At 38.7% G+C, this 22,901-nt stretch overlaps 1 protein-coding gene across 1 annotated transcript; it reads left to right on the top strand.

Annotated features, from left to right (window-relative positions):
• Positions 1–533: 533 nt before the first annotated feature.
• LOC149786053 (vitelline membrane outer layer protein 1-like) lies at positions 534–21,255 on the top strand. The gene is made up of 3 exons (XM_089978140.1): positions 534–848; positions 12,891–13,100; positions 20,950–21,255. Exons 1-3 carry the CDS (start codon positions 669–671, stop codon positions 21,223–21,225), a joined length of 666 nt encoding a protein of 221 aa, XP_089834266.1. The 5' UTR covers positions 534–668; the 3' UTR covers positions 21,226–21,255.
• The last annotated feature ends 1,646 nt before the right edge of the window (positions 21,256–22,901 follow it).

Genomic DNA, 22,901 nt, shown 5'->3' with positions numbered 1-22,901 from the left:
GCCTGGCACAATTAAATTCAGAAAAACAGAACATGTAATGTGTGCAGCATGCACGAGACAGACATGACGATTACATGATTAGGTATGTCGTAAGATTAGTTGCAGGTTAAAGGTCAATACTTAGAGCCAGTTTTACTGGGTGACATCACCGTATATACGACACAAATTCGTTAATTCAAAATTTCATTTGTAAGTGCTACATAAACGGGAATTGTGAGAGCTTTTGAGTTCAATATGGTTGAAAAACAACTTTTTAATATGAATTGCCTATATTCTTAAATAAAACATTGTTTATATATAGATACAAATTAAACACGAGAAACAGCTTTGATGATGGGATTAGTAACTTTTTATTAAATAAAAAGCATCAAAGATGAGTTTAATTTGAACACCTTCCTAAATAATTTCCCCAAAAATCACATTTTTGTGGTAAATTTAAATATCCAACTGAAACGATTACTGGTTTTACTGGAAAATCCTACAAATATGGTCAGCCCGCAATGTTTACAGACAGTTTGGGCGCATTATCAGTGAACAGTTGACATCAAGGTCTGTTTATCTGATCCCTCTAAATGACACAGTCACAAATATACTGATAAAAAGGGATTCTGCGTATTTCAAGGTATTAGACATAGCGACATAATTCTTCACTGGTAGTCTCAATCAACATGGTCGATGCATTTGTTTTTCTGAGCCTGGTTGTCTTCGGAGATGCCTTCCTTTTAATTGAAAATGCCCCAAGAAGTGCCGTGAAGATCATAGGCGTTAGCAATGGTGGATCCTGGGGTACCTGGTACCAAGCACAATATTGTCCCAGCGGATCATACGCCGTTGGATACAACATGAAGGTACACAGAGACAATTTTAAAAAATGTCTGGTTCTAAATATCCATAGATAACGTTTTCCGTATTACATACGTACAACACACAAACCATGACGACATTTAGGACGGCATTATAACGTTCAAGCATCCATATGTATCGAACATATATTTCGCTTTGCTATTTTAAAATTATATTAGATAGAATCAACCTTTTTTGTCACCGATATAGAAAATCTTAAGCATCTGTTATTTTCAGTCAAAATATATCCCTTGTTAAACAATTGTTTTCTTTTTTGTTATTAAATGTGGGGGGGGGAGGTAATTTGGGGGTAGGGTTCTTGACTAAACTAGGCTGGCAGCGGAAGAAAAGATACACGTGTCGTCAGTTTTATTACGAGTTTTCTTTTACGTGTATTGTGGTATAAACTGCCAGTTGTCAATTCACACAGCAACTAACGCTTGAAGGGATGACGTTATCTGTTGCATAGAAACGACATAAAATTCTTAAAATTTCAATCCAATAGTATGCTTTGTTCTTATATCAGCCTTTAAAACAAAATCAGGACCAATCCCGAGAGGGCCGTTAAAACCCTAATCCAAAAGAGAAGCCTTTCAAGACATTAGTGGCATTCGGCAAACTCACATATCAGATAAAATCAAGTAAGATAGTTATTCATATGTTTAGAATTTCAAAATACATATAAAAGCACTTCACACACACACACACACACACACACACACACACACACACACACACATATATATATATATATATATATATATATTCAATTTTAAAATTCCCTGACATGGATGCCGATCCGGTACGTTGGCTTTCTCTAATTCTATTTCCGATAAATAAAGCAATTATATGATGTTTAGCAAGTACATACATGAAAATTCGAAGATTATGAACTGCATCCTGATTTACAAATTAAAATACACGTCAGTTACAATATAGAAAAAGAGCGGCTCTTATTTCTCTGCGTTTTTGTAAACTTTCTTCGACTGGATAAGCTAACAGGATTGCACGTTTCAGTCAATACTGTTGATAAATGTATACGGATACATGGCGTCACTTCGCCCAGCAGTGCAACGCGCGCACTTTTATGTAAGATTGTAGGGATCATACATGTTGGAGGGGGTGTTCGTGGGGGGTCTTTTGGGGGTGTCCGTTATCAATGTTCGCCAAATCCCGAGTGGTTCTTTGAAGCTCGAGCCAGACGAGCGAGGGTTTCAACACACCTGAGTGATTCGGCGAACAATCAATATTCTTACAGAAAAGTAAAAACAAAAACGTTTTCATAAGCAAATTAAGGTTTCCGTCCTTAAGGCGCCTTTTTGGACATTGACTTCACTTAATCAGTTTCCGGTGAGGAGCACGTTCCCATCAGCTGATGTACAACGTGTCGATCTCATTGGCGTCACGCAAGGCCAGGGCATCAGCATTGAAGCTCTTATGCTTTTTAGAGATAACCACTTCTATGAATAACTGAATTTAGTCACGCTCACAATGTACCCAAAGCACAGAGAGTTTATCTTTAAAAGTATTCGTGACCTTGGAATGGTAGATTAAGTGTTATTTACTTTTAAAAGGATGAATTGCTTTCTTAACATATGTACCAATAAAACAGCCCCTATAATATTCCAATATTTGGTCTATGTTTATATGGACCAAAAGAATGGGCTTGGGATTTACGGGAATGAGGCTCATTCTTCTCTAGCTATGTTTAAACTCGCGTCAGTGAAGCTGATTTTTTTCAAATTTGTCCTCGTGGTTTTTATTTCCTCACACACAAACACACACACACACAAGCACACACACGATGACTGCATGTATACGTTAAGGTGAGAATAACGTATCAGTTTATATGGCAGTTTTGACACTTCTGGTTTTGTGTTGAGTGTATTTAACTTCGTAAAGCTTTTATTTGTCCTGTTTTTTATTCCCTTTATACACGTTTCGTATGACTTAATGACTGAAGAGATTTTGCAAACTAAGATCCTTTTAATTTGTTTGTGTACAAGATGTAGTACAAGACGAATTAAAGTGTTTAAATCACAACCTGCGAAGTCGATATTCGTTTTGTCTTAATTTTAGTTTGGTTTATCGCGCCATTATAATGATAGCAATGAAAAATAGTTCATAAAACACTTTGTTCGAAATCGGAATACTCTCCTCTATTTCCGATGCAAGTCTTATTTACTATTAACATCAGCTGTCTGAGAGAGACTCATAAGTAGAACTGCCGTAGAACTAGGACATCTTGAAGTCACGTTCAAGCAGAACTCTCGCGTTCCAGGTTAGTTCATGCATCTTCCGCTAAAGTAAGTAACACACAGAAAAATGTACTACTTGCGAATATTAATCCAGAGTGCGTTGCTATACCTAGTTCTCTCTCTCTCTCTCTCTCTCTCTCTCTGGATAGTCCCTTCTGGCTGATTAGGCGGCTGAGCAGATATGCTCTTTCCCCGCTGGGAAGGCAGATGGCAAGAGCTGCGTAGATGGCGCAAGGATCAGATCATGTGCTGTAATGACCAATGGCAATCCACTGCATCCGGACGTGTCTCCAGACATATGAAACTGTCATGCCACTGGATTCAAACGAGTGAGTGATGGTGATACTGCGCAACGGTTCAGCCTCTTTTGTATCTACTTGCAACATCTACGACAGTCAACGCGTATTTGTATGTGCACCGTTTTTGTACATCATGTAGTAAAAACAAGATATCAGGCTGATGAAATTCATTGGGTGTGCTGACATCAAATCGTTCATGTTGAGTCGTTCTGTGACGTGGATGATAAATTATCCATATAGCCTGTCGTGACAACCAATCTGCGGCTACAGCATATGTGAGTGTTTTTTAATTGCAGCTGAACCTCTCCAGTATCCGATTGGACTATAATAAATCGACTCCATTTTGAAATTGTTTGGCGGATAATTGCCAGCTCCTAACGCTATTTTACCTTTCATCGCCGATCTTATCAACTAATTTGTGAGTGATTCTCGTATGGTTTTAGTCTTTATCGAATTCAGTGTGTGAATTATCTTGACAACCGCAATATGTCGCTGTTGTAGATCTGGATTTTTATACGCAACATCATGAACATGGCACACATGATCAATCGCATTTACAGGAAATTTGCCAGGTTTTGGTTGATTGTTTTTTCATCAAGTCTAATATCAAGGCGAGTTCCAGGACCACAATAATTATATCCTGGAAGATGTTTTTCTCCATGATACTTAGCCGATGATGTTCCATGTGCTTTACCGAGAGCCTTAGCAATATCGCCATCAGCTGCTGAAACAGGAATACTCACAAATTTATATTTTTGTGTGCCGCATTTTACGCATTTGCCTGTTACTGACGGCCTGTTATTGCTCAACGTGGTTGCTCTCAGAAATTTTTTACCAGTGACAGTCTTGCATCCAACACAATATAAACTCATGATTATAAATAATAGTATATCTGTACAATATTAACCTGATTGACTTTTTAGCTGCACATGAGCAAGCACTGGTCAAGCAACATCCAGTGGTACCAAATTCCATTCGAGTTATTATAGTTGGTCCATCTGAGTCGGGTAAAACTCAGTTGTTGCTCAACCTGATAATGAGGTGGCTCAAACGGAACAAACTTTATTTAGTAGCGCCATTCGTGGATGACCAAGGATGTTTTTGTGTTCTCAAGGAATTTAATGAATCTGCAGCGGCCGAACACGATGTTATTGAATTTATCACAGACATCGATGAAGTGCCGTCGTCGAGGATCTTACGATGATATCGTTTTTGACAAACAAGCAAATTCAGCCAGAATATGTTCACGGGGCAAACATAAAAACACAGATGTCATTTACGTCACCCAGCGGTATGCTCAGATTTCCAAAGTAATTAGTGATAACAATAAATTCTTGGTTATATTAAACGGGGATGATACACATGCGCTACGAAATACTCATACAAGATGGTGTCCGGGTGACATGGTAAGTTTAAAAACTTCTCACACGTTCAGGAAACCCCGAATAGATTCATCACGCTAAGTTTACACGATCCAGGAAAACGTTATCGAATGGTTCTAGATAAAATCTTTTATTAAACAAATACATTTTTTTGTATATTGAACCAGGAAAACATCAACGAGATTATCTCTACAATCAAACAATTGTAGCAAGATGGTCACGCGATTCAACTCGATGTTGAAAAAATCAAGGATGATTTTGAGATGATGCAGCAGCAGCATGAAGAGGACAGATAGACACTACCGGCCGAGTACATATTTATCAAATTACTCCAGCGGGAAATGGAATTGTCATTGGCGGACTTACATGAACAAATGATATAGCTAAATGCTTGCCCAGACGCGGTGTAGCTACCGTCGACTATGTCATAGATTAGATTTACAGAAATCGTCGACGTGATATTGACAATACCAGGCGATACAGGACAACCACCACCTGTTGGATCTTTATTATGTCAGAGAATATCTTTAGAGCCCCGGAACCTCTCCCATTTCGAAATCATCTTCGGAAAATATTCGTCAATTATGACATTGCGATCCTGCTTCATTTTATCGATATACAATCCGAGTAGTTTGAACGTAGATATTTGTTGCGCGGCAATCTTAAAATAATCGCGAAATAACTGTTTGTATTCGCCCCTGGGTAATACAAATGGTTGGTTCCAGCTAATTGTTGTTTCTAACACAGAATTTTGAAAGTATTCTGCATCAAATTTCGCTAATCTCATATGTGATATATGCCAACGATTTCTTACTTAAGACTATATTTTGAATATTCAATTATATACGGCTCAAAAAGCCCTCTCAGACTGCTTTGTGCAATTTTATGTTTCTGCGTTATTTTATCAATAAACGACTTACTAGAAACCCCAATCTATGGTTTCTCTCTAAACCTGATTACGTCGTTTTCGCATCATCATAAAGCCATTCTGGGTATATTTGACCTCTTTTAACATAGTCTGCCACATCTTCCCTTATATTACTCTCGTCCAGAACTTTCAAAATATTTTTGTCTGTATCTAACAAAGTTATCACCATATTACTGGATTGGTTAAGTTTTTCTTATGTCGCTCTATCCAAGCCCTCCACTGAAAGTGTTGTCTAAGCTCTGGAATTTTTGCTCTAGTATGTTTGCCCAAAAAATAATCAGATCGTTGTGGTCGTGTGTTCTATCAGAAATTGGTGATTACAGCAGCTTTGATTCTTTTCCTGCTATTGATTTAATTCTGCGATGAAGGTCATCATTGATTTGTTCAATTTGATATGATCCTGTTGGGATGGAAATGACGTCCCAGATTGGGGCTTGCCTACCAGTTGCATCAGTTGCGGTTTTATGCGAGAATACCAGTGAATTATTAGGATCTAATCTGCCAAATGATTTTCCTGATGTTTGGCCAACTATAATAAAGTTGTAATTGTGCCAGTGCGATCTTAAGTGTCCGACCATTGGGAGCTCTTATCGGAGATGGAAAACCAATATCGAATTCTGGCGGTTTTGATGTTGCTGATATTATTGTGGTAGTCGGCTGTGTTGTGTTAGTCATGATCTGTTCCAGTCGTGTCATTATTTCTGCAGTCATTATTATCTATACGGCGGAATCTAAATGTGCCGTTGGCAACGTTGGCAACTTTGTTTCCCACAAGGGTGTGTTGGCATTCTTGTGATATCGATAATAAATATCCCTAATTGCAGCAAATTCGTTGTCTCATATTGCACCGTCGTTTAACCCCGCTGACAGTATCGATAACATATTTATGTCGCAGAGTAAGTTATTTCCGAGTAGCTGTTTTGCAGTGACCAAGTTGCCGTTCCAGACACAACAGTGTATACCTCTTTGATGAGCTGAGTCGTGTAAATTACACGTTTTTTGGATTGCTTTGATGTTTCGGCTATTTCAGAGAGCTTTGTGCTGATAACCGTGTGATTTCCAAAGAAATTATCTAGGGTTCTATTTATGTTTATACGAAAATTTGTAAACGCGGTTACATGATTAGCATATTCAGATCTGAGCGTGGTCAGTCCATCGTTATTTGCCATGAACCAAGTCGTCGTTGGGATATTGCTATTCTCCATGTATTTTTCGTTGCAGCGTCATTGTTTGATTCTGGTTCTCTCGAATTATCAATGCTAATTCCGCCCATGTTGAGTTCACCAGTCATTGCATCGCCGGTTTCAGCAATGTACTTACTTATATAAGTTTTGATGTGATATTTTTGTTGTCCACTTATTGTTTGTTGCAAGGTCATCGTCTGACTTGGTTCTCTCGCACTGATAATTGTATTTCAGCTCATATCGAGATCGCCATACATTATATCACAAATTTTTCTAATGCTTCCAGTAGTCTCCCCAGCGATTGTTAGTAGCGATCCCATTGAGTTTTTAATCTTACCGGTTTTAGTAAACACCACTAATTTATATTCGGTTGCGCCCGGAACTCGCAAAATAATATCTGTCAACGGGATATTGCTCGTCTTTAACCAACAACTTCATTTCGGCCAACATCGGCGAGATGCGAAAGATCAGTGAGTTCATCTCGTGTTGCGTATTTGGATAAATTAATGTCACCCTGGAGCTTGCCTTTAGCAGATCTTCTGTAAATATCTACCATTATAAACCATTAACCTGTTTAAAACGACGCACGGTATACTCAAGCACAACTCTATGAGGCGGCAGAACCCCGTTGGTGGTTCATGATGACTTTGACATGGCGTTAAGTATCACAAGCACTTCTGGACCGCATATTCTTGGATCCGTTATTGTCTGTGTTGATAATGTTGGTCAACGACCAAACCACTATACATTAAAAGTTCTCTCGGTGGTGCCAATCCATACGAATCAAAATAAACAACTCCACGCGGATCAACTGCGTATGCAACCCACTAAGTACAACGGCGAGAACTTTCATCGAGATTAACAATGACGGTTTCAACACGATTTGGTTTTACCGGTAATTGATCACGCATGTTAACATCTCTGAATTTTTTGTTTAATCGCCGAGCAGTACCAAATAAATCAAATTTGGATATGGGGAGGTTTAGCAAAACGTCCCCGGCAGCCTTAGACCTTGACCATACAGCGTTCCTGATAATCTTAGACCGCGTCCTTTTTTGAGATGTTCATACCTTGTCCTGTTGCTTGTTTCAGTGCCATATCCGCAGCTGTCATAAACAGCAACAAGTGCAACTGCTTTGGAACAGCTGGAGCGGCTGATGAATTAGTGCTGGTAACGCCGCTAGAAACGGAAATATACCTCCGGTTTTTGTTGTGTTGCTGGTCGCATTCACACAAAGATCAAGTCTCCCACCAGTTCTTGATTTATGTGCGTCATTGTAGTACTTGAGTTAACGTTCAGTCAACAATAATTTATTTGGGCCGTGCCATGCCCCTAATTTCAGATTTATTTTTTGCCCCGGAATTCTTCTTCGATGCGGATTAAAGTTTTTTAATCTGAACGAAAAATAGTAGATTGGATACAGCGTTGAGAAATCCCGCTGAGATATCTACAGGCTGAAGTCTGCATTCTGATCACGCCCCGTAAATCTCATCAACGATGATAAGCACGTACAACAATGTTTTGGTCAAAATTCAGTATTATGGCTCGGATGGTTCTTGATGTCCATTTGTCCTCAGCGAAATCGTAGACACCGCTAATCTATCAAACACCAGTGGGTTTGCTGTCTGATCGGTATATCTGGTGGCACGCTGAAATTCCGTGTCCTGGTGCTGCAATTCAATTCCCTGCTGTAATGCGATCTGCCATGAAATTGTTCCTGATGTGCCTGGAACTGTGTCTGTGGTCATTGACAACCACGACAGCGTTGATTTGCCGCCGTCATTCATGGAGGACAATAATCGTTGTTCTTCAGTCAATGACGGAGTTGGCTAGTTTCGACAGTGTTACTTTACCAGCACCACCCACACCAATCTCAGCACGCCAGATAGATTCGTTGTCAGTGGCTTTTCTAACCAGGGTAACTGTATGTTTTGCTCCGAAGATAACTTTCATAAAATGTCTACAAAATCCGAAGATATGCGACAGTGGTATCACACATGAAAATCCACATCTGAGTTAACCTGAGATCGAGGTGCTGTAAATCCTAGGTTGAATTCCGGATTAACACTCTGTAGTGTAGCAGAATCAGCGGCTGGTAGAGGTATCATTCCTACTGGTTGAGTATTAACTGCGCTAACCTATGTTATTTGCTCCATGAGATGTTGCCTATCTTCAGAAATGTCAGTAATGTCCTTCGTGAACGGACGAGTGGACCGTGAATAGTCATCGCTGTATCTTGTTCCATGAAATCCAAAACTGTATTCTCAATTCTCGGATCTTCACACAATAAATGATGAAAAGCTATACTTTGTCTCTTCATCCCTAGTAGACAAATAAGGATTCGCTGGCTAATGTATTTTATTTTTTTTTTGTTTGGCATTCCACCCAGATCTTTGGCCCAATGTTTTAACGACTTGGGCCTAATTTCAAAGTCGCAGTAGTCAGGCAAAGCCACAGAAAATGAGTATTCTTCTCTTATTTGTACATCTCGATGAGCTAGTGTATCAAAAGTGGTTTGCAAGTGTATGGATGATGTCCAAATTAGGTACACACAACACATTTACCAGTAAATCACGAGTACCGTGATGAATCACTTTCGCATTGTGAACGATAAGGCATACGAACGGCATAGATTTAGATGATCACATCTTAGCAGCAAATGTCTTGCAGCATCATAAATGTGCGTCACTCTGGTCTCAGTGCATATCATCGCATTCGAGTTCATGTTCAAACGTGAACTCTGTTGTGAACCCCTCATTTGATTGCTTTGTCAAATTCGTCAGTATTATTGAAAGTGTGCTAAAAGTAGAATTTAACTTACAGTTCGAAGTGAGTCCCTCACTCAGCTGCTGTACTGCATTCGGCAGTATCGCTGAAAATGTACTAGCATCGAAATTGAACAAGGAATTCATTGTGGATCCCTGACTAGACTGCTGTGTCGAAATATTCGACGTCTTTCACAGTCAGCTTTTGTCGTCACAATGAAATGGTGATCTTATACTGTTTACTTGACTTTGGTAAACGATCGTCTTCTTTCGTTCCTTTCCAAGTGTGCCAAAATGGTGGCTCTTAAATTTCTTTTTGTCTTCTGAAGTTTGACACCAATATAGATAACCACTTACGTCTCGCTTCAGTTTAAGAAATTTCTTTTAATTGTAGTGGTCGTCTTTATGATATTGTTATGTTGTAGAAAAGTGTCAAACTTATTATTATTTCAACTAACGGTATCCACGATCCAGACAATCTGAGACCCACACACATTCCTGTCTTGCAGCAAATGTGTGGCATTCGTTCGTCCTCCAAACAAACTCTTGCGTGGGTTCAAAGCTCGATGTCGACGACGTCGTAACTGCCACGCATGCGTCTAAATATTGGATCAATTTAAAGTCTATTGTACTTGTGTTCATTCATTTCTACCACTTGGTATCCCTGAATTTCTAACCTCAGGCGTCGTTAGCTCGAACAACTCTTCAACTGTAATCTTTGAGATGGAAAACACGATGGACATTCGTGAGATAAGCATCCCTGGAATTCGCATATCATCTGTGGGTTTTTAGATCCCAGCGATCGACTGAGAGAGACTTCACATTTTCTTTTCTTCACCATTTTTAGCATATTGTATACATTTGTCCTCACTTCAACCCAAGTAATAAAACCATCGCAGTTGTTTGACGGAATATCGACGGCTGACAGAGAGGTAGGATTAAGAAGGAATTACCATTAGTTTGTTCTCGGGCATGAACTTCTTTCGGTAGTACACTAATCCACACGCTTTAGCGATGACATAAACTTCCTTCAAAGGATCGATATGTCCATAATCCAGAGATTATTACAGAATTTTTTTCCACAGCAACGGTGTAAAATATTCACTTTGGATCGGCAATGTTTCAACATTTCTTCCTGAAAGTCTCAAGAGTTTGATGATTGAGTGTGGTACCAATCGTAGAATGATTCTAGTCGTTCTATGCGCATACCGTCGGAGACAAAGCAGTGAAAGTCATGCAAATTTGGGAGCATAGCATGCTAATTAGCTTCCGTATTGAAAAAGTGCGGGAAATACTGTTTGGAAATTTCTGTCATTCTAAACGTTTTTTGGCATTCTACTCAAAGGCATGCAGCACAGCTAGTACCTTAATTTGTTATTCGGGAGCGGAGGATTGTTGCGCAGCTTGAGGCTACATGCAATATGGTCAGCGCAACTGTACCAGCCAGGTTATGTGGCATTGGTTCATCGCCCTGTCCACCACTAGCTCTCCGCCACAGATGTAACTTATCGCTTTCTGAAAATATCGCACGTCCTTAATCATCTCTGTGGGCCCACAGAAAACATCTAAAAATAATCGTCTACCTCTAACCTCAGACACTTGATGAAGATCGCCACAGAATCCACGCCCAGGTGTAACACCGGTACCTTAAAAACTTCGTCGCGGAGGACAATCAAGCACCAGAAACTATACTGGACCTGGTTAACGATTTTTTGTTGCTTTTATTTTATCACCGGCTGGGCCATTCACCAGTACGTTCAGTGCCTTGAAATTAACATATAAAATGTATAGAACGCTCATGTAACGGTAGTGATTCTGAAAGGACAGGATCCATTTTTCCTCCTGGGCTCGATAAGGTCACGGACTGTGTCGTCAAGCTTATGCCGCGACAGTTGTTAGTGCGGGCCTTAGGTTGGTGGGCCTGGTTGAAGGCGTAGAGGTGGCACACATGCTTCTTATTCCTGTATTTGTTTTGATTGCCAACAATATGGATGAAGTATTTTATCCAGGCATAGTAGTTCTCATCGCCACAAATAGGTTCACAGTGTGACCTTAAGTAGCGGGTATACCCTCATTTTTCCTGATTGTCATTTCGGGATTGTAGCGCTCGCACGTGCCTATGTCGATAACCTTCACGAGAAAATGAATTCCATCAAAGTCTAGCTCTCCAACTTGCTGACAATAATTGCCTTGCAAGTCATCGTGATCGTCGGATATAATATCCTACTCACTGTAATGTTTCTTACTTTGATAACGGATCATAGCAGAATGGACATTGGCATAAGAATGTAGCTACAGACTTGAAAGGAGAGGTACTACTAAATACCAAGATTGAATTCATGTACTACACAAAATGCCAGCCAGACCCCATGTTTATATACTCTTCAATAAGCCTATATGTGGCGGCATTAGCTTGAGCGACAAGCTGCTCGATCTCGAAATGCACATCACTGCATTGGCTTCACTCCTGAAACGAGTTGTATTGTATTGGTCGTTCGTCTGGCCTGATGCGGGTTTCTGCATCTTTTTACACTAGTCTAACTTCAGGCCTTCAGGTCTCAAGCGCTCGCGATCGGTGATGTTTTCGCAGCAACACCATTACTTTAAGAATTGTCAAAGCGTTTATTTTGAGCCCATGATTTTCTGACACAGTGGCGCGGTAGTCCTTCAAAATTGCATCAATTTTACCTTACTCTACATAAACTGTCTGGTCAAAAGCTGAACGGTGCACCTATGAGCCGAAATCGGCTATTTGTTAGTAGTCTTAACCCTGTTCCTCAACGCTGGAACTGACATTTGGGCTGCCACAAGAAGACATGCAAGCCTATTTGCAAATGTATGCCAGGTCAACTCACCACTCCTTAGCAGTTGTTTCAGTTCTCGTAGGCCTTGCCTCACACCCATGCCAGCCCGGATGCAACTATATAACCAATAATGTGTCAGATGTGACCTTAAAAATAGCACAAACAAATATGTTTCTAGAGTATTTGATGTGCTCTAACTGATTGATGTAATTAGGAAGCAGATGCTGAGAAATTCTTTTTAGATAAAAAGCGTGGTGATTAATAAGTGTCTCCGGTGTCCATACAGGTTCGTGCCAAAGTTCACAGAAACTGATTCAACCGGATCGTCTGTTGTGATATGGCCACTGCAACAGAAAATCAAAAAGGTTAGCGCCCTGTATATAGGAAACATAGATGAGTTCCATTTTAACTCGCTTTAACTTTCAGATCCAAAAGGATCAACATGATCATGACGATACAGGTCTAAACGCAATCTCCCTACGCTGTCAGCCATTTGACGTTTCTCGCGACAATGGTGAGATAACATCCGAGGAAGGAGGATGGGGCACGTGGATCGGCTGGACAATGTGTAATACTGATATGGAATCCCAACGGACTTTCCTTACCTCATTCTCTCTGCAAGTAGAGGCGAGTCTGGTGAGTCAAAGCTTAGTTCTAAAACATTCAACCAGTTACAAAGGGTCGAAATATCATAGTATACAAGATTGTTCCAAAAGTAACAAATTATGTTTCAATAAAGCAACAAAAACATATCTAGAACTCTGTAAATTTCTAAAACAGTCAATGAGTACAATGCAGCTTACTCAGACAACAAGGTATCTATTATGACAAGGTTTAGACCAAATTTACTCAAAACGAAGCTAGAAATGGTTTTGCATTTTCGCCAAAGATTTTTTACAGATACAATAGACATGACGCTGGATGAAGGGAACAAAGAAGAAAATAGTTCACATGTATAGACCAAACTATTAAATTATTTTACAAGTTTATATATTTAGAATTAAACACTGGTGAAACAAACTTACAAAATATAACACAATATGCGCTTAAGGATACATTCCTAAATTTTACGGAGGAAATATTGAAAATCAGGTAAGTAATAATAACACTCCAGTGGTTTACAACCTAGAAGACCTAAATGGAATTGATTCCGAGAGTATGCATTACGAAGAGTTATCTCTATGCAATATACAAGGGGACATATACAAAGCTGAACAGGTTTCGACGACCATGTGAATGAAAGATAAATGGTTGTACATGGAAAATGGAAGTATTAATGAGCGGTTTATCAGATGGTAGCAACTAAAATATTATTACTTTAAAATAAACTAATGAAGCACAATACACAGATAGCAGTATTAAACAGCAGCATTGACAAAATTTAGTTTTTAAAGAATACTCTTTTCTGGAATGCTAGAACAAACGTGAAGAAAACAGCGAATCAGAAAATGATGGAATTTAAATGTACACATTATTAAAATTCTTTTAGATCAAAACACCAGAAAGAAAACATGATTTATAATACCAAATGTTACAGTTAAACAGCCAAATTGTACACCTGAAAAACTGATAAGGCCACTACAATGAAGGTAGTGTCCTGATATGGAAACGGATGACATCACTGGTATATCTGGAAAATGCTGATAAGCATGTGTGATGTCAAAGACTACCTTTTGTCTGCGAGATTTTGAGCAAGACTAAGACGTAATGCATCTCACACAGATGTGATTCACATTTTTTTCCAAGAACTAATAATAATAAGGACTTTGTATACCTCATAATCTTTAGAAGCTCTAAGCGCATTACAACATTAGACAACACTTATAACATAAACAACATATATAATGATATTATTACAGAAACCAAACACACTGAAATTAGAAAACATAAAAACATGCTGTAAATATTTAAGGTAGGGAACATTATTAGGTCTTTAAGTTTGTTCTTGCAGTCGAAATAAGTGAGTTTTAAGAGCACTCTTGAATGGGATCACTGTGTCTTTGTGTCGAAGTTCAGTGGGCAATTTATTCCACGTTGTTGGGCCCTGATATGCAAAAGAACGTTGTCCATATGATTTCGTTTTCGTAGTGGGAATAATGAGTATACGATTGTCAGAAGAGGAGCGTAATTATCTTGCTGATTTGTACACATGGGTGGGTCGGATAGTTATGTTGGACTAGAGTCCGTCAGTGAAACGTGTCACAGAGAACACATTTTGTGTTTGTTTCTGGATCGAATGGATAGCCAGTGTAGGGTACAGAGCAGCGGGGAGGTGTGTTCTGGTCATATTACTCTAAGTATGATCCGAGCAGCTGTGTTTTGAACTTTCTGAACCTTCTGAAGTAGATATTGAGATGAACCAGACAGAACTGAGTTACAATAATCCAGTCTTGAAAATACTAATGAACATACAAGTGTTTTAGTGGCACCATCTGAAAGATATTTGCGAATGGAGCTGATGCGTCTCAGCTCAAGATATGCAGCCTTGCATATGTTCATGACATGTTGGTTCAACGTGAGAGTACGGTCCAGAGTGACACCTAGGTTTCGTACTGATTGTGTGAATTTAATGTTGGTGTTACTGATATTTATTGTTGAGGTAAAGGATGTGACTGAGAAATTATTTCTGTTGTGATCAGAATGGCCTCATTTTTATCATCATTCATCTGTAGCTTGTTACATGTCATCCGTGATTTCACATCAGAAATGCACCTCTGTACACCTTGGATGGTAGCATCAACTTCAGTTGGGTGGCTAGATTTGTATATTTGGATGTCATCAGCATACAACTGGTGAGACACTGGATGATAATATATGATACTTGAGAGCGACTGAGTGTATAGAATGAAGAGACCATGTCCAAGAACAGATGCCTGTGGAACACCAGAACATAGATTAACTGGGCTGGAGTGTATTCCATTTGCAGACACAACTTGTGTCATGTTGACCAAGTAGGACTTGAACCACAGTAAGGCTGTATCATGAATGCCAAATATATGCATGAGACGGTGAAGTAATATAGCATGGTCTATTGTGTCAAATGATGCAGACAAACCAAGGAGGGTGAGGACTGTAATCTTTCCGCTATCCAAAGCAGAGAGAATGTCATTAACTACTTTTAGAAAAGTAATTTCAGTACTGTGGCAAGGGCGATATGCTGATTGTACATTGCTAAAAAGACTGTTTGAATTCAGGTGAGATACAAGTTGGGATAGAACAACCTTTTCTAAGATTTGTTATATGAATGGGAGAGTAGAAACTGGGCGGTAGTTCTTTAAATTGTTATGGTCGAGTTTTGGTTTCTTCAGCAGAGGCTTTACAATATCGGTTTTGAAAAATGATGGGAATTCCCCGGATGAGAGAGAGGTATTAATAACATCAGTTAGTGAAGGCAATACTGGATCTAAGCACTCAAGCAGCAGTGATGTCGGAACTGGATCAAGTTCATATGACTTTGATGCACTCTTCATCACGATTGTACGTACTAAATCCATAGAGACAGGTCCAAATGCTGCTAATGGCTGCCGTTGAAATTCTATATCCCAACTGTATGGTAACGACGAGTCAATTGAAATTGTGCTGTCAAACTTATCTCTAATGGTTTGTACTTTGTCAAGGAAGAAATTTGCAAACAGGTCCAGAAGGTCGACTAGAGAGAAGGTAGTTGGAAGTGGTGTACATTTGTTCCTTGCTGCATGGACAATGTTTGTGCCGTTCTTCTTTGCGGCTTCAGAGATTTGCTTATGAATAGTGAGTCTGGTGGAAACCCAAAGCCTCTCAGCTTTACGGCGGTCTCTTTTAGCAGTGCGAAGCTGGTCCCTAACACTGATACATCATGGAGAACACTTTTGAATTGATACTCTGCACTTGGTGGCTGGGGCATGTTTGTCGAGCAATGAACGCAGGCAGTTATCGAGTTGTTCTGCTGTAGGAGGTAGGCAAGTTGTTAGGTTTGCTTGGATGTCATGCATTAGTTTGGTTCTGTGTATCATACGGAGGTTTCTCTTAGTAGCAAATAAATGTAGAGGGCTAGGGACTGATACGTCAAGATGGCATATAATGCAGAGGTGATGTGATGCAAGTTCGTGGGATACCAGGGAGGACCGTAGAATATTATCATCAGATCTATGAAAAATCCAGTATAAAATGTGACCATGTTTATGGGTGGGTTGGTTAACTGACTGTTTGAGGTTGAAAACATTAATGGAATCTACGAGTTTTGATGCGTTTAGGTTTCCGAGACAGTTAAAGTGAAAGTTGAAATCTCTAAGAATAATCAGGTTGCCACCTATCGAATTTCCATACTCCAGGAGATTCGGAAACTGCTCCAAAAAGAGAGATTCAATCAGCTTGTTTTTTCTACAAGGAGGAGGGCGGTATAGGCAGAAAAAATGGACTGACAGTTGTTCCAGTGTAAATGTGGTTTGGACTAGTTCACACAATGTGTGGTAGAAAATGACATTTGTGGTGTGGTTAAGACGTTTGATCATGGAGTTCTTTGTGATGACAGCAATTCCACCTCCGCGAGAGTGGCGGGGGAACAACTTGATGGAGTAACCGGTGGGTGTTAGATCGGCGCACTTAGGCTCATCGCCTGATGTTTTTAGCCATGTTTCCGTCAGGAAAAAGACGTCGATAATATGATTGTTGATAAAATTAACCATTTCTGTGCGCTTTTTACGTTCTAAATCAATATCAAGTATCAGAAGTATCATTAGCATGCCCTTTTTCCTGTCCATTCTTGTTGTATTCGTTCTTGTAATCTCTTGTCTTTAGTATGCCCTTTTTCCTGTCCATTCTTGTTGTATTCGTTCTTGTAATCTCTTGTCTTTAGTATGCCCTTTTTCCTGTCCATTCTTGTTGTATTCGTTCTTGTAATCTCTTGTCTTTAGTATGCCCTTTTTCCTGTCCATTCTTGTTGTATTCGTTCTTGTAATCTCTTGTCTTTAGTATGCCCTTTTTCCTGTCCATTCTTGTTGTATTCGTTCTTGTAATCTCTTGTCTTTAGTATGCCCTTTTCCCTGTCCATTCTTGTTGTATTCGTTCTTGTAATCTCTTGTCTTTAGTATGCCCTTTTTCCTGTCCATTCTTGTTGTATTCGTTCTTGTAATCTCTTGTCTTTAGTATGCCCTTTTTCCTGTCCATTCTTGTTGCATTCGTTCTTGTAATCTCTTGTCTTTAGTATGCCCTTTTTCCTGTCCGTTCTTGTTGGATTCGTTCTTGTAATCTCTTGTCTTTAGTATGCCCTTTTTCCTGTCCGTTCTTGTTGTATTCGTTCTTGTAATCTCTTGTCTTTAGTATGCCCTTTTTCCTGTCCGTTCTTGTTGTATTCGTTCTTGTAATCTCTTGTCTTTAGTATGCCCTTTTTCCTGTCCGTTCTTGTTGTATTCGTTCTTGTAATCTCTTGTCTTTAGTATGCCCTTTTTCCTGTCCGTTCTTGTTGTATTCGTTCTTGTAATCTCTTGTCTTTAGTATGCCCTTTTTCCTGTCCGTTCTTGTTGTATTCGTTCTTGTAACCTCTTGTCTTTAGTATGCCCTTTTTCCTGTCCGTTCTTGTTGTATTCGTTCTTGTAATCTCTTGTCTTTAGTATGCCCTTTTTCCTGTCCGTTCTTGTTGTATTCGTTCTTGTAATCTCTTGTCTTTAGCATGCCCTTTTTCCTTGTTTTTAGTATGCCCTTTTTCCTGTTCATTCTTGTTGTATTCGTTCTTGTAATCTCTTGTCTTTAGTATGCCCTTTTTCCTGTCCGTTCTTGTTGTATTCGTTCTATGATTTCCCTTGTTTTCGCTTCATTTTATATATTCCAATGTCTTATATTTTCTTGTTTTCTCCTGGGTTTTCCTCTGATTTATTTTTCTCCTTTATAATGGAACGTTATGGCAAGGATTCCAGTAGCAGTAGTTCCCCTTAAATTCAGTCTTATCCTTAACTTAGCCTTATTTTGAAAATTACTTGGAATCGATCTTTTATAAGAAAATACATTTGTAAGTAACGTTATACGTCATCGTGCAACTATCCTTTCTAAGATCGTTTTAGTTAACTTTCAACACTTTAAAGTTAAATAGATGGAAGACAACAAAACATGAAAACAATCTCAAGCAAAGAACCAGTTAAACTAACTTCAAAAAAATGAAAAGATCCACTTAGAGCTGGAAATGATGAAGAGCATGGTAAATGTTTAAAAAAATTTAAAAAGATCTAGCCGAAAGTTTTAAGAATATAACACATCACAGTATAATGAGATCATACGATATAAAAGATTTAAAGAAGACTCAAACAGCGCTAATTATTATTTGATAGGTGGTTGTATAACAGTTTTCGGCAACTTATTCATTCTGTCAAAAAGGAAAGACTTTACTTTGCATGTTCTTCTACATACCGCTGGAGCAGTTGCTGCATTTAGTAATGAATAATCAACCAGAGCAGTCTAGCAGATCCTTTATAAAACATAAACCTCTCCAAATCAGACAACAAGAGCTTGTCTACATTGAACCAAATCCCATAAAGTCTTCAGAAGAAATATTTGTCTAAGCGAAGCTTTGCTAACGTGTTCTTTGTTAATTACAAAAATGTTGAGCGAAATGAAAAGTGTTATCAACACAATTTTTGTCGTGTAACATTAAGCTCTGTTACTGTTTCCTACACCATGCTTTTGGAAAATGCTCTTTAGGTTTACAGTTAGTCGACCATGAGTAACATATTTATAAGCAGTTAAAAAGCGAATAATTCCAGTATCTTTGAACCAGTTCACAATAGACCACATACTAAAAAAAGTTATTTGATTAAACTGTTCTTTGATAAATAGGGTGAAAAATGTTACTCGATAAATAGAGTAGCCTTAATATCTAGAAACCGAGTCACAAAGCATCAACTGAAACAACGTCATCAAAAACTTTGAAAATATCAATGTTTTAAAAAAAAACACATTTATTTGATCAAGAAGCTCGAACACGACAAAGGCATGAACAACAAATTCAAAAGAATAACCTTAAACTGGTTATTGGCAGGTATGGTAACAGTTTCAGTTTGTGTTGGTGTTTCCTATGCTTCATTGTGTTTATTGAGAATAGCTAATTGTATCGTTGTTCCACTCACCTGTATTTGATCTAGCACAGCAGTTATAATAATTGTTTGAAAATATTTGAATAATGAAACAATTCGTAAAATGCCCTAAACATCATGATATAGTAATAACTGGCATTAGCAAATTAACAGTGCTGATGATGTTTTAGGAAAGTGATTAAGCAAATGTGAAATTAACAATAAGGAATTTATTTTAATGGTCAACAAGTGTCGCTTGGTGGAGATGATGTGTGATCTTCCACATTCCTTGTGGTTTTAGGTTATCGTTATATAGGAGATGATTGGCCACTGTATTATTGCCCGGATCAAGCGAACGATAAAATAAAATAAAATTAATGCATTGAACAAAATAATTCCTAGCAGAAATATAAAACAAAAAGAACACGAGCCCCCGTATGTAAAATATAACAATTTAATCAATTACATTAATAAAAATGAAATTGAACATGACCTATGAATGATTCACTTTCTGTTAGAAACAGAGTTACAAAATTTATGCGAAATTCAATTAGCCGTTCTGCTGCACAAATAAAACAAATTTCGTCATATGATGGAGTGACTGACCGAACTCAACTGGTTTCAGCCGGTCTTTTCATCACTGTTGGTAACAGGTCGGCGTTCCGTATTTCTTCTCTCTCTATCTTTCTAGTCTCCTCGGGTTATCAACAGTCTTGGTTATAGACTGTGCTCTTTTCCATTGTGCAGTACAGCTATGGAGCTATTTTTTCCTTCAATAAAAACAACCTTAATACGTGTCAGGGTTTTTTCTTCTCCTTGATCAACGATATTCTCTCTTTTACGTCCGATATTGTCTTATCGTAATCCAACAGAACTATGGTCAGACGAAAACCCAATACAGATATATACACCCTACCTAAAACTCATTCAAACATTCTATGCTTATCGACGTAAGATAGAATATTTAAGATTATTTTCGATTTATTTCACAATGCTCAAAGTTCCTGTTACACTTTCATTTTGTTTTCGAGGTAAATCAATTATTTGTTGAATTTTAGAAAACTTGGTGGTTTCACTTCTTTCTGTTACATAGTTTAAGACCATAGAGTCGCAACACTCCATTCTTCTTCCTTTTCTTCTTCTTCTTGTTCTTCTTCTTCTTTTTCTTCTTCTTGTTCTTGTTCTTCTTCTTAATCTTCTTCTTCTTCATTGTCAATATTTCATCTTCCTTCCCATCTCTATCATCTTCTTTTCTTCTTGAAAAATATGTATTTTAAGGTATCTACTGAAATAGAGAAACGTATCAATCAGCCATTTAACTGATCACATTTTCAAGTCTATTATCAAATTTTAGTATATTTAAAATTGGGGAAGTGCACTGAGATTATTATTTCCTTCCTAAACACACAGAGTACTTGAAGTTTTATTCCTTCACTCTTTTTCAGTTTAGTGGTGATGACACAGCGGCTGACTACATAAAATTCATGTGCCGTGATTTCGATTCAAGCTTGCACCAAAAAGAACTTTCTCACCCACCGGGACATGGCCCATGGGGCACCTACGGTGACTGGAGTCAGAGTTGCCCATTAAATTCTGCTATCTGCGGAATTCAAACCAAGATCGAACCGTTCCAGGCAGGGGGTATTTTGTTCAAGGGCGACAACACGGCTCTCAATGACGTCCAATTTATTTGTTGCAATGATACATCTCATGATATTTAAGGCACAAATGAACAGCAACGAACAGCAAAACGCTCAGTCTTCGTGTTTTTCTTTTGCCCCTCTATTCTTACTTTATTTTAAATTGACTGTTATGAAGAAAGTAATTAATTATAAGTTTTAAAAGTATGATTTGCTCTTACACCTTCTGAGAGGTCAATAACAGGCCAAGAAATGTACATCAATATTGCCAAATATTTATTTATAAATCCAACTGCCACCTGTGAATTACACAGTCCTTCTGATATTTCCACAGGTGTATCGCTATATTTCATAAGGTAACTTCTGTCTTTGATCATAAGATCTTCCCTTTATACAAACTGACAAGACCGCTCCGGTGGCCTAATGGTTAGAGCGTCCGCCTCGGATGCGGGAGGTCGTGGGTTCCATCCCCGGCCGAGACATATCAAAGACTTACAAAAATGGTACTAACATCTGCCTCGCTTGGCGCTCAGCATAAAGAGGTTAGTGTTAGGACTGGTCGGCCTCGTGTCTGGGACATGATACCCCAGTGCTAGGCACCGTAGCGAAATGACTGAAATATTGTTAAAGCTACGTAAAAAAATTCAAATCACACACACACACACACAAACACACACACACACACTCTAACAAACTCCCCCTGATTTCCATTATAAGTTTAGCATTATTTCAGAACAAATAAGATGAGCATTAATTGTAACACAGTAACACCCTACAATGCCCGAAGCTAGTGTTTCACAAACAGGGCGTTTTGCTCTGATAGATCTAGCTATAGGACTGGTAAGGATTATGTAATCCGGTTTCGAGTGGTAAGTGTCCTTTGTTATGCTTGTTATTTGTTAAAACGTATCGTTGTTCGTGCAAGAACAATAAATTATACATCAGACTTGAATCGAGAAATGTCTCGTATAATGTTAGGGATAAGAGTTTCTTTTTACCTGTACACATTTGTATCAGCACACAATCCGAACGCTGTGATTCGCCATTACCTAGACCGCCGTTATTTGAACGCTAATATGTGTTTAGATGTCATTTAATGTTTATCACCGTTATTTGAACGCTAATATGTGTTTCGACGTGATTTAACGTTAACTGAAATTTTGAATGCATCAAAATTACATTGTACCTAATATTTACGCAGTAGCTTCAATTTTCACAATAGTCTATCTTGACCTCGCCACTTTGTTTCGTTCATGACTGTAAGATAAAGAATCCTTAATTATGCATCGGTTTGTGGACAGGGAAATCCGCCCTCGGAATCATAAATTTTTGTTTGAGATCTCTGACCCTTAAGGGACATTTCCTATCCATCACCGATGCACATGAGTAATTCTATTAATTGAATCTCAGTGGAGACCTCGAGTGGTCTAAAGTGGTCTAAAGCGCTCACCGTTACGGATCAGTGCCATCTCACCTCTGTCTACCTGAGTTCAAATCTCAGGCTCGGCCACTGTGGGTACGTGAGAAAGCTTGCCAGTAGCTTCTCGTGGGTCGGTGGTTCTTTCCGGGGATTTCGCCTGGTTCTTCTTCCACCATTTATACTAGCCACTTTGTATAGCCTATCCTGTGCTGGAAAATGACGTTAAACCCAATAACAACAACAACATTTGACCTCACACTGGACAGTTGTCCTTCCTCGTATAGTTAACAGTGTCTGAGGTAATCATAAGATCACGACACATGCATGCGACAATCGG

The sequence above is a fragment of the Sinohyriopsis cumingii genome, chromosome 12 (genome assembly GCF_028554795.1).
Source record: "Sinohyriopsis cumingii isolate HCF-2022 chromosome 12, ASM2855479v2, whole genome shotgun sequence".
NCBI classification, from domain to species: Eukaryota; Metazoa; Mollusca; class Bivalvia; order Unionida; family Unionidae; genus Sinohyriopsis; species Sinohyriopsis cumingii.
The sequence above is the reverse complement of the archived record's forward strand: the minus strand, read 5'-3'. Positions and strand labels throughout refer to the sequence as shown.